At 31.8% G+C, this 15,890-nt stretch overlaps 5 protein-coding genes across 12 annotated transcripts in view; 2 read left to right on the forward strand and 3 right to left on the reverse strand.

The window, feature by feature from the left end:
• The window catches only part of LOC108750180 (KDEL motif-containing protein 1-like), a 3,994-nt gene extending 2,795 nt beyond the window's left edge, over positions 1-1,199 (reverse strand). The window contains exons 1-2 of the mRNA XM_018489472.1: positions 928-1,199; positions 184-419 (exon numbers count right to left, since the gene is read on the reverse strand). Coding sequence (XP_018344974.1) covers positions 184-347 — 164 coding nt within the window. The 5' untranslated portion in view covers positions 348-419; positions 928-1,199. The remainder of the gene's footprint in view (positions 1-183; positions 420-927) is intronic.
• Positions 1,200-1,967: 768 nt separating this feature from the next.
• LOC108750166 (exocyst complex component 3) lies at positions 1,968-4,496 on the reverse strand. The gene has a single exon (XM_018489445.1). The coding sequence runs from the start codon at positions 4,380-4,382 to the stop codon at positions 2,124-2,126; it is 2,259 nt and encodes a 752-aa protein (XP_018344947.1). The 5' UTR covers positions 4,383-4,496; the 3' UTR covers positions 1,968-2,123.
• A 114-nt stretch (positions 4,497-4,610) lies between these two features.
• On the forward strand, positions 4,611-6,682 carry LOC108750176 (50S ribosomal protein L27). 2 transcript variants are annotated; one of them, XM_018489466.1, is made up of 4 exons: positions 4,611-4,749; positions 4,846-4,921; positions 6,209-6,378; positions 6,453-6,682. In XM_018489466.1, the coding sequence occupies exons 2-4, from the start codon at positions 4,846-4,848 to the stop codon at positions 6,654-6,656; spliced, it is 450 nt and encodes a 149-aa protein (XP_018344968.1). In that variant the 5' UTR covers positions 4,611-4,749; the 3' UTR covers positions 6,657-6,682. The 2 variants fall into 2 exon arrangements, with proteins under 2 accessions (XP_018344968.1, XP_018344969.1); XM_018489467.1 differs by lacking the exon at positions 4,611-4,749 and adding an exon at positions 4,755-4,774.
• Positions 6,683-6,705: 23 nt separating this feature from the next.
• Positions 6,706-10,074, reverse strand: LOC108750174 (tRNA-splicing endonuclease subunit Sen34). 5 transcript variants are annotated; one of them, XM_018489459.1, is made up of 6 exons: positions 9,799-10,074; positions 8,670-9,034; positions 7,917-8,189; positions 7,624-7,834; positions 7,385-7,546; positions 6,706-7,203 (listed from the first exon to the last, which is right to left on the reverse strand). In XM_018489459.1, the coding sequence occupies exons 2-6, from the start codon at positions 8,733-8,735 to the stop codon at positions 6,998-7,000; spliced, it is 918 nt and encodes a 305-aa protein (XP_018344961.1). In that variant the 5' UTR covers positions 8,736-9,034; positions 9,799-10,074; the 3' UTR covers positions 6,706-6,997. The 5 variants fall into 5 exon arrangements, with proteins under 5 accessions (XP_018344961.1, XP_018344960.1, XP_018344959.1 ...); XM_018489458.1 differs by lacking the exon at positions 9,799-10,074 and adding an exon at positions 9,341-9,417; XM_018489457.1 differs by lacking the exon at positions 9,799-10,074 and adding an exon at positions 9,233-9,305 and having other exon boundaries at positions 8,670-9,002.
• On the forward strand, positions 9,742-13,046 carry LOC108750175 (ras-related C3 botulinum toxin substrate 1). 3 transcript variants are annotated; one of them, XM_018489465.1, is made up of 5 exons: positions 9,742-9,819; positions 10,428-10,553; positions 11,030-11,366; positions 11,487-11,650; positions 11,769-13,046. In XM_018489465.1, the coding sequence occupies exons 2-4, from the start codon at positions 10,438-10,440 to the stop codon at positions 11,619-11,621; spliced, it is 588 nt and encodes a 195-aa protein (XP_018344967.1). In that variant the 5' UTR covers positions 9,742-9,819; positions 10,428-10,437; the 3' UTR covers positions 11,622-11,650; positions 11,769-13,046. The 3 variants fall into 3 exon arrangements, with proteins under 3 accessions (XP_018344967.1, XP_018344965.1, XP_018344966.1); XM_018489463.1 differs by having other exon boundaries at positions 11,487-13,046; XM_018489464.1 differs by lacking the exon at positions 9,742-9,819 and adding an exon at positions 10,093-10,157 and having other exon boundaries at positions 11,487-13,046.
• Positions 13,047-15,890: the final 2,844 nt, after the last annotated feature.

Consider the following 15,890-nt stretch of genomic DNA (forward strand, 5'->3'; position numbering starts at 1 on the left):
AGAGAGAGATTTATACTATATATATATATATATATATATATAGTATAAATCTCAGAATATTATATAAAAGTAATTCCTCCTTTCTCTCCTTTTTTTTCAATAAATACTGTCCATCATTTTCATAAATCTTGAATATTCTTATTTCATTATCGATTTATAAAATTGCTTGACAATACTACTAACTTTCTTCCATGCGAATCGACCAGTTGCAAAAAGAAATATCTTGCACGCATGGTAACTTCTACTGGTTTCAGTCCTGGGCCCCAAATAATTGTTTTCAATGGATCTATGTCAGCGTTTCTTGCTCCCGTACATATAAGCAACACTAAGAATGTTGCCAGCTTCATACTTGTTGCAAATATTTAAGCAAACACAGTAATGTATATTCTGTTGCCTTAGTTAACACAGTGTCTTTGTTACTGAAAAAAAATTGATAATTCGTTTTTTTTCTAAAAGTGTTCACAACTTAATTGATGACAATTTTAGAATTCTCCATATATTTAGGAATTTTTATATACACTTCAAAATTTTTTAGAATTTCTGTATAATTTAAAAATTTATAGATTTTTCCAAAATATTTATACAAATTGATATTTTTTTCAAGTGCTGAAAAAAATCTAATTTTTTGTCTGGAATTCTTTATATATTGTGTGAATTCTGAAATATTCTACGATTTCTTATTCTATATAATTTCCGAAGAACACTTATGAAATCTGGAAAAGTTTAAAGTATTTTTTAGAAATCTTCATAATTTAAAATTTGAAAAATTTTTGAAAATGAGATACAAGAATTTTTTTACTGAGAAAAGGTTATGATCATATTTTCCTGTAAAATTGACATTTTAATTATCCATATGTACAAAGACAGGTCTTAATACAATGATTCATTATATCATCGCAGCTTATTTCTTTCGAACTTATTACTTACCTAAAGTCCTAAATGTAAACAACTGTTTGAATTATTGTTTTGCAACTATCAAAAGTTCTCTTCGATGAGATAGGATTATTCCTCTAGATCTAAAAGTATAATCCAATTAACGCGAAGGAAACTTCCAATAGTTCTCCCAAACGTAACATTCTATAATAAACCATAATTAGTCATAAATCAGAAGTTAAAAGTTGGAAATTGACGACTGTCATTGGTCAATTTCCAGCTTCTAACTTCTGATTTATAACTAATGGCTTATTGTAGAATGCGTGTAAGACGGAGAGCACAGACTCTTACATAACGCATAACACATAATGCATAAGAAAATAAACCAATCGAAGTCCTTTATTTCCTTCCTTCCCATGAAATAAAGGACTCTGATTGGTTGAAGTTCTTATGCTTTATGTTTTATACGTTATGACTATTCTACAATAAGCCATTAGTCATAAATCACAAAAATTTGTTCATGTGATATTGAATACAATTTCTATTTATTTTCATATTTCTACGAAATTCCTTGAAATTCAATAATTTATTACATACTTTTATACAGTGCTAAATAAGAAAACTATAAATTATTAAAATAATTAAACAATATCACGAAATTACTTTTGATAGATTTATATCTTTGCATGCGATCTCAGAATAATTTTATAGGAATGAATCGTTGAATGTAATGGTTTTAGGTTAGCAGAAAAGAAAATTGCTGGCAAATTGTGGCTAATATACTAGAGTAATACATTTTTAAATTTAAAAACTTTTCATATTTCATGTATATTGTACATATTATATTCATATATATAATGACCAATGAATATTATACAATTTAATTTCGATCAGGTTATACTCTTACATAAATATTTTATATAAATAAAGTGTTGAATTTTTATATGTATAAATCGCATAATTAACTATATATAATTAAATGTCAACAAATTTGTACAAATATTGGTTTTTTAATTTATCTATTGATCAATTGTATTATGCACAAATATAGCTTTTACAGAGGAAAGTTTACATTTGCACATAGTGTGATTAATTATTCACTCGATAAATTAAAATACTTATATTACAGCATTATATTACATCATTCGCTATTGAATAAAAGAAGACATTTGATTTACAAGAACGGCGTGGCCCTACATAGAAGAACCGTTTGTGTTCCATATTTTTGCCTCATACAGATTCTTCCAATCTCAAGGCTTCCAGCCAAGGAAGCTGTCCTGTATAACTATCTGCTTGAATATGCTATTTGTTATAGATTGTACGGGCTTCCGATTTCGTTGAGCCTCCATGATGTACGAGACCTTTCCTCGAGCTTCCGCTCGCGATATGTCGCCCCTCAGGCCAAGCAATCTGATGAGATGATCCTCCGTCATGTCAGGATACTTCTCGACCAATGAGTGTAAATCGAGAGAGAGTATCTCTGCGTCCTCGCACCTCAGCACTTCAGCGAGACGTTTTATTATCTCAAATGGCGAATTGAAGTTTCCGACCTTTGGCGCAATTCTATCGAAGAAGTTTTTCAGTTTGTCCGCCTCTGTCATTATCTTTGATGTGCATGTTAGACACTCGTCGTAGGTCTTTAGGGAGATCTTCCTTTGTAACATCGCGGATATATAACGTTTCGCGATGAGATTCTGCGCCTCAGTGATGACATACTCGAAGTTCTTGGGGCTCAGATGATTGTAATCCTGAAAGTAATCCTCCAAAGTGACGCAGATGGTCTCCACTGGGATGGGCGACGATAGCCACTTAGGCGTGATTAAATCCTGGAAGTGCAACTCCAGATCCAGGAAAGATTCTTGCAGTAGAATAGCTGCGGCTTCGTTTCTTAAGTATTGATAATTCGTCAAGAGACTCTCGACTTTTACTGTAATGTCACCGGTAGTATTGGGCACCCAGTAAAGCTGCTTCATCTGCTGCGCCAACTCGGTAAACTGTATGCAATTATTAACTATCGTGATCATATGATGAGTGAAGTAAGGTACTTGGCTTCTGTCTTCAAAATGCTTCGTTTTAAATTCTAGTATTGCTTGTCTATACATAGATCCATATTTGATCACCTGCTCAATACACAGAATCAAGGCTTGCGCCGTCAAGTCAGAGCTAATGGTTTTTGCAACTTGAAGATTTTGATCGATCATTTGGAATATGATAACTGGAGCAGCGGTATGGTAATATAGTTCCTGGGTGCTGCTGTCAGGCAGGATACCACTCCTCCAATCAAGCTTCTCTGTTTCCAGCGTTTTTCTCATCCAATCCTCATAATTCTGACACATATTTCGCAAATACTTTTCCTGAAGATCGTTTATCATCTCAGGACTAAGCAGTGGACCTATATCAGACGTATCAATGTTTAATTCAGGATGTTGCATCAACTCTGACCCTGTATAAGTATTCATAATCCATGCTAATAGAGAAACATATTCGTTTCCTTCCAGTCCACTGGCAATTATGTCCTTTAAGTGCTGGGACAGACTCGTATGATACATTTTAACAAAAGTCCTTACTATATTATATGAGGGTGGAAAGCAAGGTTCACATAGAGTTTTAACCACACTCAAATCCTCAAGAATCAGAAGTCTCGTAAGTTCCAGATACCTCACAAGCCACATTTTGTTGTCAGCCCTTTCCTCCACCTGAGTTCCCTCGATTCTGTTGGCAACCAACTTTTCCAACACCTTCATTGCCATCTCCTTCCATTTCTTGGGTCTACCTGGTGCCATAAATCCACTCTGCTTGTGCCTTTGAATAGCAAATTGATCTGCTTTTTCCTCCCTCTCTATAATTCTCAAAGGTGTCACTATGACAGTAGATTCCTTCCTGACGGTGTTCAAAGTACGACCTAGCACCAGTCTTATTTGCTTCTCCATAAGCTGTGAAAGCATTTCCACATCCTCGAAATAAGCCTTTAGCATAACCGTGTCGGCTGGTGATTGATTCGGCAATTTGTGAAGCTCATACAACAATTCGTCCCTGGAAGTTTCGAGATCCATCAAACTCTGATGCGCATGCAACAGCTTACCTTCGTTTATCCATTGTTTTGTCTTCTCCACGCTCTCGGGGACAGTGAATATATGCTTCAGATTTTCCTTCGCAATGACGTATTGAGAATAACGCATGTTCTCCTCCTGCACTGCCTGTAGCCTGGAGCTGAGTTTCAGAACTGAGCTGAATAATTGGTTAATATGGTCCAGGTCATCCTTGGTAGTGGCGATAGCTTCCAAGGAGCTCTGCAGCTGCTCGAAGCCGACCCTGACTCCGTCCAATTGACTTTGCATCGCGGTTTTCAGCATGGTCTCGACGGAGGCCTTCTTCCTGGCGATTCGCCGTTTGTACATGTCAATCTTCTCCAGCTGGCCTGGCCGCTGCAGGAGGTTCGCAACGTACTTCGTGCCCCTGGCAACCGCCTCTTCCTCCAGCTTCTGCAAATCTTCCACGTTTGTCGTCATTTTCGATAATTGTGCTTAATATCAACCAATTATTGGAACTCTGGATCTCAAGAAGATCTCAAATATCCGTACAATGACAACATAGTGACACTGACAACTAATGATAATCGAATCAGGTCGAATCATCCTCTAGGAATATTTCATGGAAATGAGGAAACAGTTGGAGAAAGATCCACCTGCGGCAAATAGAGTGTCCGCAAATGGAGTGAAATGGAGAAAAGAGCTAATTGGTTGCGCCATGCACTGGTGTTCATTGATGTGTGACGTGCCGTAACATGTGATGATAGAAAGTTTACTTTTCAATAATTGGTATTTCTGAATTTAGGATTTTTGTCCAGTAGATTTTCCGATTCGGCAAAATTTTGAGGTTAGTTCATCATTCTAATATAAACGTAATGTGATAATATATAATATTTTTAAGACTATTTTCAAGAATCAAAAGTAAACGCAAGATCTTTTTTAGATGGCACACCTATCACAATTGGTTTCTCTTGGATTACAAAACGCCCGACAAACTCTAGTATTTTGTAATAACTTGGGTCTGTATGTCAATATTACTTTATTAATGTAATCTTATGGCAAAATTGAATATGTACTCGGCTAATCAAATATGTCGAAAACAAATTTTGCAATGTGTCTATTGTAAATTTTGTTGGCAGAATACATCAGCAGAAAAATAATTATAAATATGGAAAAAATTTGTTAACAGAACAAGGATATTTTCTATTTGGTGATAGAAGTTGATACAAATGTCATTTTATCTTTATTATTCATTGATTTTATCTTTATATACTGAATGCCAAGAAAGTTGATGTTTCTCTTTGTTATTTAAAATCTTGTATCTATGATGCTAGGAATCTGTCTGTGACGTCTCAGACTGAGAAAGAATTGATTAATCACATTGCTCATGTGACTGTATTATAATTACTATATGTGATTTCAACATATAATTATTTATGGTAACATGTTTGTTCAAGTATCATATGCAGGGTTGGGTAAATTAATTTTTTTTTTTAACTAAGTTAAGTTAAAGTTAACAGTCTTGAAAACTTAACTTAATTAAAATATAAGTTAATCTATAATAAAATTAATTGAATTAAAAGTTAAGTTAATAAAAAAAGTAATTAAAAAGTTAAAAGTTAAATTTGGTTTAAACGAACAAAAAAAAGTTTGACTATTTTACATAATTTTTCATATTTTTTCTTTCTTATAGCTTATTTATTAAAGAATCTGATTATTTTTGTTCACAAGTAACGATTATACAATATAAAATTACTAAATTATATACTTGTTAGCCTCTTGCATTGTATCTAAGGATTGACTTCAAAAAAATCAAATTAAAAGTTAATAGTTATTGATAAAATGTAACTAAATTAAGTTAAAAAGTGAAGAGTGTAAAATGTAACTAAGTTAAGTTAAAATTAATTAACTTTTTTTAACTTAACTTTTATCTTTTTAACTTAGCACTACTTAACCCTGATTATTTGTTAATTTGTTTTCTGTCTGATTATCTCAGAGCAATTTCCAGTATTGTGGACATAAGGCTCAAATATCTAGCACCTTATAATTGCTTGAATGTAGAAATCAAGCATCTCTTACTTTTTAAATAAAATATATTATCTGAACAGTTTATAAAATGACTGATTCTCGGCTTGATTTTTGCAGACAACTTGCATTTTGTTGAGATTGCATTGAAAAACTCATAATGAGCTTAGAATGGACATAATTGATGCTTATTTGTATCTATCAAATTTGTCACAAACTGTATTATTAAAATTTTGCTTGTCTACATATTAAGATTAATGAAAATTATTTCTTTTATTTAGTGAAAGTATGTGTCAGACATGCTTCAAAGAAAGCTAGTACTAGCACCAGCAACAAGAGTGGCCATCCTAGACCAAAACACCGAGGATGGAAAATACAGGATGGGGGTTACACATACTCGGGCAGATTATTGGTTACACAGCGAAAACTCAGATTCCATCCAGGTCTTAATGTAAGCGTTAATTACCATGCTTTTAACATTACAAATTTTCTTTGTATCATTTTATATATTTTTTTATTACATAGGTTGGTTTGTCAAGAGACGGATCTTTATTTGCTATAGAACCAGGCAAAGTGGTAGTAACTTGTGAGAAAGTTGATCTTAACTGGAATCACCCTTGGGTTAAACTCAACTATGCTGATCGTAAAAATCAAGTTATATATAAGAAACACTTTAATATTATTCCTGATTCCCAGCATAATAGATTCAAATTAATAGACAGAATCTAAATGTATATATATATATATAGGAAATATGTAAAAACAGTTCTTTGAATGTCTTAAAATCTTAATATTTAATAAATATATTGTAATGCTGTTGACTATAAATGTGGATAGAATATCATATAAAATTGATTATTCTAATCTTTACTAACAGTTTATAATAGAAGTTTCCAAGTTGAAATATAATTAGAATTAATTTTTCTTTAATCTGTAAGTAGTGCACGTTTCACAATTTTATGAAACATGCATTATATGTAGACATCTACAAAAATCACATCTCGAAAAAAAAACAATGAAAATATCCATAATAATAATAAAATATAAATATTTTTAAATAAAATATTATATCAGCTGTCTTCTAATGCAATACATTCTGTCCACTGAAAAGATTGATATTTCACTATATCTTCCTCTTCGTGATACGTAGCAAACACCAATGTTTTTCTAACATGACAACTGAGTCTGCACTGAGCAATAACATCCGTAATAGGTATCTCTTCGTCTGCACGTTTACATTGTATGATATATTGTGAATGAAACATTATTGGATCACCTGTGAACAAAAAGATTTATAATGTAGTTGCAGTTTGCATGTTAACCCTAAGACAAGCACAGTTAAAAATAACAGAATACATGTTTTTGGATAGATTGAACTCTGTTATTCTTTGTTCCTATTGTCTGTGCTTTTCAATATTATATCTCAGTCTTTAGAATTATAGTGGAACAAATTGTACCTGGATATACCAGAAAGTCGCCACCGAATTTTTCTCCACTGGTGATGTAATATTGCCTCTCCCAAAGATCTTTATATACCTTATACTTAAGTTGCTGATCAGATGTAAGCGGATATTTCCATTCCACTATTTTTATATCATCTTTATTAGACCATGGATATGCTAACATACAAGTGAATGATCAGGTCATGAACAAATGTATGATTAAATTACTAAATGTATGATCAAATTTTTTGTACCTGTATGTATTTGAACGAGTGCATCACTTTTTTTCAGTTTGGGCAACTTAGCCAATTCTTCTTCAAGCAAACTTTCAGTATCGATTTCAATATTATTCAAGGCTTCTTGCATTTTCTTATCCAATGGTTTTCTCATATTCTTTTTGCTTGTATGCAAGCCTAACATCTTGCGTTTTTTTCCTTCTATAATCTTGTCCATCACAGAAGTAATCTAAAAGAAACATTTATCATATACTATTCTATTAAAAAATCCTTATAGTCCTTTAAATGTAAATATCTATACAAATAACTACCTGTTTCTTTCTGTTGTTTTTTAGACAATTTCCTTGCTCCAGAAACAGTTTATCTCTGTACTCCTGAAATCTTTGATTTAATGATTCATCTGGTTGTGTCTTTAGACTCGTGCATTCTACGAGGCAAGCGATTTTCTTTTCAAGCAATAGAGTAACTTCTTCTGGCAATAAAAGCAATGGGAGACCTAAAAATATTTCTTGTCTAGTTAATTTTGGAAAAGAGCCCACTAATTCGCCGATTATTCTGTGATCCCGTCGAAGCTTCAACCAATCTATAATAAAAACAGATATTACATTAAATAAATAATAATAGATAATTATGTATATTGATACATCAGTAAAAAATGTGATTCTACGTAGAGACGCAATGCATATGACTTTGGTTTTACTTTATGTAAGTTTTATATTATTATTGTATAATGTAATAATTTTGTTAATCATTGGGCTATTCATTACATAGCTAATTTGACATTTGAATAAAGAAGAACGAACTAATTTGTTGGGAATCATCAACTTGGAATTTGCGTTATTTATGTAATTTTGATTTATATTTTATATTGATAAGGATTCGAACTGAAGGATTGAAACATATATATTTTATTTGTTTTGTTATTCATACGAAAAATAAAGAATTTTTGCATCCGAATAGCTGATATAGACTCTAATGGGCTTTTTTACATTTTTCACTGATAGATTCTTTTGAGCCTCATTGTATATATATTTATTTATATTGATATAATAATGCTATTTAATATCGGCATTCCAGATAAAAGTGTTATTTCGTGAAGAAATAAGATAAACAATATCCATCACATTCATGATTCCTTCAATTTGTTGCAGCAATTATGTTTTAGAGAAAAAAATGTACTCTTATTATTATCAGAATATCTGTGATTCGTTCATGAATCAGTGTTTTTGTCTGAAACTTGGCGCTCTTGCAATTTATTCGTTATTTAAACTTTTATTCTCCAAGGCGCTCTATATCTTGAGTTTTGTTTTTCTCGATTTCTATTTTTCTATCCACAGGAATATCATTCTTCACTTGAGGTTTCTTAGGTCTGATCATGTAATTGCACAATTATATTTCTTACACAAATATATCCAAAATCACAGAAAACCTACAGAAAATAGAATAATAAATATTTACTATGGAGAAATAGATATTTAATCCAGGCTCTCTTAAAATCCCTCTTTAAAATCATTCACAAAAATATCAATAGTCTTGATTCTGCAAAACCGAAAGGAACCAGAATTGTCGCAGCAATAAGAAGAGACAGGCGAGGGGGGGAAAAAAAACTCAACCGCAAGGAACAAACCAATAGCATTCATGAAGAATCTCGCGTAATTCAGATAAAAGTGAATGACTGAATGAAAACTCGACAAACGCAGCCCAAGGCAATATCACGGAATCGTTCGTCCCTTACTCGAACGTGGTCATTGGTCGATTCTTCCATGCGTCCCTCGTGCTGGCACGCCCGATTGGTCGATCGCTGCGTACACGCGTGCCGTGCACTTTCGCGAGAACTCTCTTCGGAACGGGTTTTTAACCTCCGCAGACGCGATGTGCACCGCTCGCAAGGATAGTATTGCGGTCTGTCACTTCCCCGAACAATAAGCTTCGCGGAAAGGTGGGGTAGGAAGGGCGGCGGGAGACGGGAGTGTAAGGCGACCGTCGAACATCTGTCACTGTGCGAGCTGGTGCGAACAGTGTGCCAGTCAGCCGGTTCCGTTTCACTCCAACTCCCCTGAAAAACCGCGACACACTGTCATGGCACCCGCTTTTGTGATTTTTTGAGACGCAACGCACGGCCGCGCGCACGCAAGCTCGCACCCCCGCAATCGTCGCACGACGATTTCTAGACGGATATAAGCGGAAACCCACCCTCTTCCCTCGTGCCACACGGTGAGTGCAGATTTTCGTCTGGCCGGCCCAGCCTTGTTTACTTGCGCGCGTGCAACGGCGCGATCCTAGGACTCCTAGGGCGAGCCCTTCGGTACGGAGGAGCGCGCTCAAATCTCATATGGAGCCGCTTCCGGGATATCCGTGCTCCGATCACGCGAGACAAAGTGAAAGTAGACCTACCGTGAATTCTCGTAGACATCGCAGGCGGTTCCTAATGAAAAATTAACGCTTTGTTATTCGTTGGATTTATGCGATTGCCACCACACTTGTCTCTTGCGTCTCTTATTGAATATAGATTATGTAAATTAAGGACAGAAATTTCGTATTAAGTATTCTGCGTGTGTATTGATTCTCTGTATATTTATTATATGTATTTATTGTATTTTTAATTGTGAATCATGGGTGTTGTGTACGTCTTGAAAATCGCTGACTGAAATTGCTATTTATATTTCTCATTTTATTAATAATGTCAGTGTAACATATTGTTACATATGTGACATTTCAGGACTCAATATAATGAAATATTTAAATATGATATGATAGATTGAACATTGTTCAATAATTAGATTCTGTAATGATGCTAATGATGTTTACGTATTTTTTTGTAGATAATAAATCATGAGCTCAGGTAGACCAATAAAATGTGTAGTGGTAGGAGATGGAACAGTAGGAAAGACCTGTATGTTGATATCGTATACGACAGACAGTTTTCCTGGAGAGTATGTACCTACAGTGTAAGTATATCTCTGTTATTAAGATTGTATGTCTGTTCTCTCTGTTGAGAAATCTTCTGCTTCTACATAATCTATTAAAGGGACACTTTATAGTATGGTTTTTGCCTTAGTTTCTCTTTCTTATAGACCAATCAAATGAAGTGGCTAATAATAGTAACAGAGCAGAAGATACCTAACTGCTATGTACAGGAAGTAATTCATTTCCAGTCATCTTTTGGTTATTTCCTGTCCTTTAGATTCTGACAAATTTATTTTTGTTGAGCTTTATTTCATTCAGCAATATCTTTATTGGTTTACATGGCTCATTACAGTTAAAATTTAAGCAGTGAATAAAATTTCTTTTTATTTTTAACTGATATTGAAATGTTGAGTAAGACACCTAATAAATAATGATGAACAAATTAAAAGCAAATTGAAAAATGTAACATTGAATATATGTTAAATCTCTAATGTTTTATCTGGGTTATATTTAATAGGTTTGACAACTATTCTGCACCAATGGTTGTCGATGGTATTCCAGTTAGTTTAGGGCTATGGGACACAGCAGGGCAAGAAGACTATGACAGATTGCGTCCTCTCTCCTATCCTCAGACAGATGTATTTCTCATTTGTTTCTCAGTAACGAGCCCTTCATCATTCGAAAATGTTACCAGTAAATGGTACCCTGAAATAAAACACCACTGCCCAGATGCACCAATGATACTCGTTGGAACTAAAATAGACTTACGAGATGACCGTGAAACGCTTACTGCCTTAGCTGAACAGGGCCTTAGTGCTATTAAGCGTGAGCAAGGACAGAAGTTGGCAAATAAGGTATGTAGAAACAAATTGTTCCCTACTCTGTGTGTATATATAATTTTTTTTATATCTTTCTATCTTTTTATATACTTAATTCAGAATAGTTCAATATTAATAATGTAATGTTTGTTATAGATTCGTGCAGTAAAATATATGGAGTGTTCTGCGCTCACGCAGCGTGGACTGAAGCAGGTATTTGACGAGGCAGTACGTGCCGTTTTAAGACCTGAACCGCAAAAACGTCGACAAAGAAGATGCATTATGTTATAAACGACGGAAGGAATTGAAGGGATTCATAGGTATACACGTATAATAAAGCAACAGATCAAAATGAATTTGATCATGCAAAGAAAAAATATGAATGTTTTAAAGAGAAGATGAATAGTACATGCATTTTATCGAATTATTCTCTGGCAGCTATAAAATATTATCATATTACGGAAAGAGTACAATTTAAAACTTACTGGTCTCAATGTGAGTCGTGATGTTACTTCATGACCAGAAAGTTTAGACAACGAGAAAGTAAGAAGAAAAAAGAAGGATAGAATAAATACTTAGCAGCATTTGCAGGGGAGGAAGTTTACAAGTTACAAGCTTGCAGATGTCTTTCTTTAAACTTGCATTTACATATATTTGCATAATGATAAAAAGAATATGTGACCATAGTAACGTACAGTCAATAGTTTAGTGGAAAACCGCTCATAACATTTTTTTTTTCTATAAGAGAATTTCTGTTAATATTGCAGTCCTGCAAATCGAATACAGTGTAAATGTGCTGTGATGATTAAAAGCATTAAGTACCGAAGCTTTACTTATTAGGGCTGCCAGATTTTTGACTTTTTTACATTTACAATAGGAACATTGATTTTAGTACATATGAATCGAGGTAGCTGTCATAACAATCATATGCTGAAAAGTTTTACGAGATGTAAAACTAGCATTGTAGAATCATTTAAATATGCAGTGCCATAGCAACAAAAAATCAAATTTTACAAGCACTTTTAATCAATCAGTTTTAAACAATATATATATTTTACTAACAAATACAGATATTTAAAAAAAAAATTAGAAAAATTGGAATGTGTAATGATTCTTTAGAAGCAGCATATTTGTCTTTCCATTTTCGGGCATTTTTATTTTTATTAATACTTCCAATAAGAAATGTATGGTATGCATACAGAATACTGCCATAAACTAACACGAAAATTTCATAGTATTCCTAATATTATTAGAGAAAGAAAAATCGATAATCTTATGTAATAATTACACAATTGAATTTGATAGCGATGCACACGAAACATTTGTTATTTAGAATTGTAACATGTCTGTGTGTTAAAAAGAGTAATAAACCGTTGTAACGGATGTAACGAAGTAGTGCAGCGAAAAACCAGGATTTGAAAAAATTAAATCGTTTGATGTTTGCCCTATATTACTAAAAAATCTGATTGACTTTGATCTTTGACCCTTTTATGGACTCATATTTTGCCTCGGTGGAGCTAAAATTCTTTGTATCAGGTATCTATTGCCGAAAATGAAGTTTGAACAAGTTAAGCTATTTTTTAGAAATTTTGCAGACAGACGAAGGGATAGATGGATAGACGGTCGGACTAACACTTTGAAATTATAAAGTAGTCACGCTGCGCTACCTAAAATGTATTGCGTATGTGTATTAATATTTATTTCATTTTGATAAATTAAAAACGAAAAATATCTTAGTATGATTTTATATGTGTATTGCAGGAGTTTAATATAATTTTTTATTTTATTAATTTTCTGTTTGTGCTTGTAACGGGGTTTTAATATTATACAAGTTTTTGCATTGATGCAATTTGATTTATTAATATTATTTGAATTCTCATACTCTGAATATTCTTTATAAAAATAATAATCAAAAGAAATGTATAACAGTTGATAATAACAAAATGCTGATAACAAATACGGTAATGCAAAGTCCACCTAAATTGAAATATATAAATATAGCACAATGTATTTTCTTAAATACTATAGTATATCTCACTCTCTTCCATTTATTTGTATGAAATTTGTTTATGTAAAAATTATGGAAAACTGATACGATGATTTAGAAAGATAGATATCTTGTACAAATAAGTATTGCTATAAAGTTAAGCTCATATCATTGTCTCTAATTCATTATCTTATTAATCGATTAATTGCGATTGTACTTTTTTAAATAGGTTTTTTTTTCATTTATGTTTTACTAAAAAAAAATCGGGTTTTAATCGATACAGATATAAATGCTCTCTAAAAACTCAATGATAACTAATAAAACCAATAAAATGGATATTATCCTTGTGATCATACTATTTTTTTATATTTAAAAACTTAGGATATAGAAAAGATAGGACCTTTGTGCCATATACTTTCCATTTGTACATTAAATATATCAAACATGAAATTAAACTTTACATTTGAAACAAATTCCAAATAATTCATAATATTTTGAAATTGAATCGAAAGAAACACATTTAATATCAGAGTGACTAAGAATGGATAATTATTTAAAAGAATAATTTTACATCTTATTTTTAAAGGAAAATAAATAATTTAATGAAGCAATGAAAAGCATAGATTTTGCTATTACAATTTCCATCATTAATATTAATTAGTTTGCAAAAATAAATTTTACAGTTGCATAAAAAAGCTTAGCGATCAGTGATCGTTTCGGCTGTTCTAGTCTCAAAATGCTATAAAAAGCAAAAGGCATATTACAGCTTATGTGTACATAATGTAGCATAGAAGCATACTCGAAATTTTGGTCAAGTTTATATCTTTTAATTTATTCTTGAAATCTTTATGCGCCAATAGGTCTTATCATGAAATCATTTTATTAATTGCTGCAGCTAATGTCTGTTTTTTTGTTTGATTTGTTTGTGTGATGCATATGAAATAAAGTATAATTGCTAACTAATTACATATATAATTATTTATACATATAGTAATTATATAAAATTATTTAGCAGTAAAATATATATTTATATATCTAATTTCAAAAATTACGAAAATAAATTGCTAGAATATCTTCTAAATTACAAGTATACGTCTTAAATGATTAATCTAGCATCTTATCTTCATTTATTGCAATTTAAGATAGTTTAAATTTTTTATATGTATGTGTATACTCTTGCATATGTATAATAATGCATTAGTTAAGCATAATAATATACTACAATTATGTATTATAATACACAGTTTATGTATTATAATATATAAATTGCATTTTTTGTAAGTAGTGCACTTATCTTACAAGTTTCCAGGTACTTATTGTACGCGTTTGTTCTTTCATATTTCAAAATTGATTATCAACAGTAATGTAGTATCTAATATTTGTCATTTTTATTTCGATTTTGCACGCATCTTTTATATAAGGCACATCATTTATAATTTTAGGTCAAATTTAGGTGAAATTGAATAAATTTAATTATAGAATTTGTATATTGAAATAGTAACAATAATGTTACTAACAGGATGGGTACATTACAGTATATCTAATGCCTGTATTTCCTAATGATAAGCTTTAATTTGGACATGATGTAATTTAAATTACACTACTTACAACTTTTGCATCTAACGGAGATCGTAGAATGCGAATTACTTTCTCATCTCTCCTCTTTTTAACGAAATCATCGAGGGATTGCTATGAACCAAAGTTATATATTACAATTTAAGATATCTATGTTTTTTATTATGGACTATTGCACATAAGTATAAAAAGAACGAATGTATGAAATGTAAAGATATTCTAGTCATCACGAATCTGCTTTTAACTTTTATTTGTATACGTGAATAATGCTCTCAGATTGCATGTAAACAGAATATATTCCTTAAATGGAGCAATTTAACGTGTGAATAAGCGAAATATGAAATGAATACAGAAAGAAAAGGGGATATGAAAGTAAAGACGCAACTTAATACTGTCAATTTAGATAGAATGCAAGAAAACCAAACGATGAGAGTAGAAATTCTGTAGAAATTACAAATATATGTATATGTGCTAGGATATATAACTTTAATTATGAGTAATTTATAAACATTTATCTATTTTCGTATATATAACAAAATTCGTTATTTATGTACTAACAGGACAGCATAAGAGAGCGTCCCATCACTATTACAAGACTTTTTTAAACCTACTAATTTATAAATTTATAACAATGAGATACCTCACATTAATTTTGTAAATTTACAATAATGAGATACCTCATATTAATTTTGTAAATTTATTTTACAAAATAATATATGTTTCTACAACTGTATGTATATTTTCTATGCACTCTTTTGCTGTCGACCTGATAGCGTATTGGTAAAATAGTGGCCTCAAAATTAATTTCTATTATCTCGTTTTCCTTGTGGGAAAAAATTCGTTAACAATGACGATTGCAATATGTAACATGACTACATAAACGCATATTCTATATGGCACTAGGAAGCATTTATTTTTTATTTACATGTATTTTGAAAACAACTTTTTCAAATAAATGATACAATAAAATTACGAGATAGTTTATACTGTTCCAAGCT

This window comes from Trachymyrmex septentrionalis, unplaced genomic scaffold (genome assembly GCF_001594115.1).
Source record: "Trachymyrmex septentrionalis isolate Tsep2-gDNA-1 unplaced genomic scaffold, Tsep1.0 scaffold330, whole genome shotgun sequence".
Lineage (NCBI taxonomy): Eukaryota > Metazoa > Arthropoda > Insecta > Hymenoptera > Formicidae > Trachymyrmex > Trachymyrmex septentrionalis.

Bases quoted from the DNA above. Each gene is read 5' to 3' on its own strand.
- LOC108750166 (XM_018489445.1), bottom strand. From the start codon at position 4,382: ATGACGACAAACGTGGAAGATTTGCAGAAGCTGGAGGAAGAGGCGGTT.
- LOC108750176 (XM_018489466.1), top strand. From the start codon at position 4,846: ATGGCACACCTATCACAATTGGTTTCTCTTGGATTACAAAACGCCCGA. The intron at 4,922-6,208 runs GTCTGTATGTCA...TCTTTTATTTAG, and splicing joins AGTATTTTGTAATAACTTGG to TGAAAGTATGTGTCAGACAT. The intron at 6,379-6,452 runs GTAAGCGTTAAT...TTTATTACATAG, and splicing joins GATTCCATCCAGGTCTTAAT to GTTGGTTTGTCAAGAGACGG.
- LOC108750174 (XM_018489459.1), bottom strand. From the start codon at position 8,735: ATGAATGTGATGGATATTGTTTATCTTATTTCTTCACGAAATAACACT. The intron at 7,835-7,916 runs GTAGTTATTTGT...TGTTTCTTTTAG, and splicing joins AAAACAACAGAAAGAAACAG to ATTACTTCTGTGATGGACAA. The intron at 7,547-7,623 runs GTACAAAAAATT...CTTGTATGTTAG, and splicing joins ACTCGTTCAAATACATACAG to CATATCCATGGTCTAATAAA.
- LOC108750175 (XM_018489463.1), top strand. From the start codon at position 10,438: ATGAGCTCAGGTAGACCAATAAAATGTGTAGTGGTAGGAGATGGAACA. The intron at 10,554-11,029 runs GTAAGTATATCT...TATATTTAATAG, and splicing joins GGAGAGTATGTACCTACAGT to GTTTGACAACTATTCTGCAC. The intron at 11,367-11,486 runs GTATGTAGAAAC...TGTTTGTTATAG, and splicing joins GACAGAAGTTGGCAAATAAG to ATTCGTGCAGTAAAATATAT.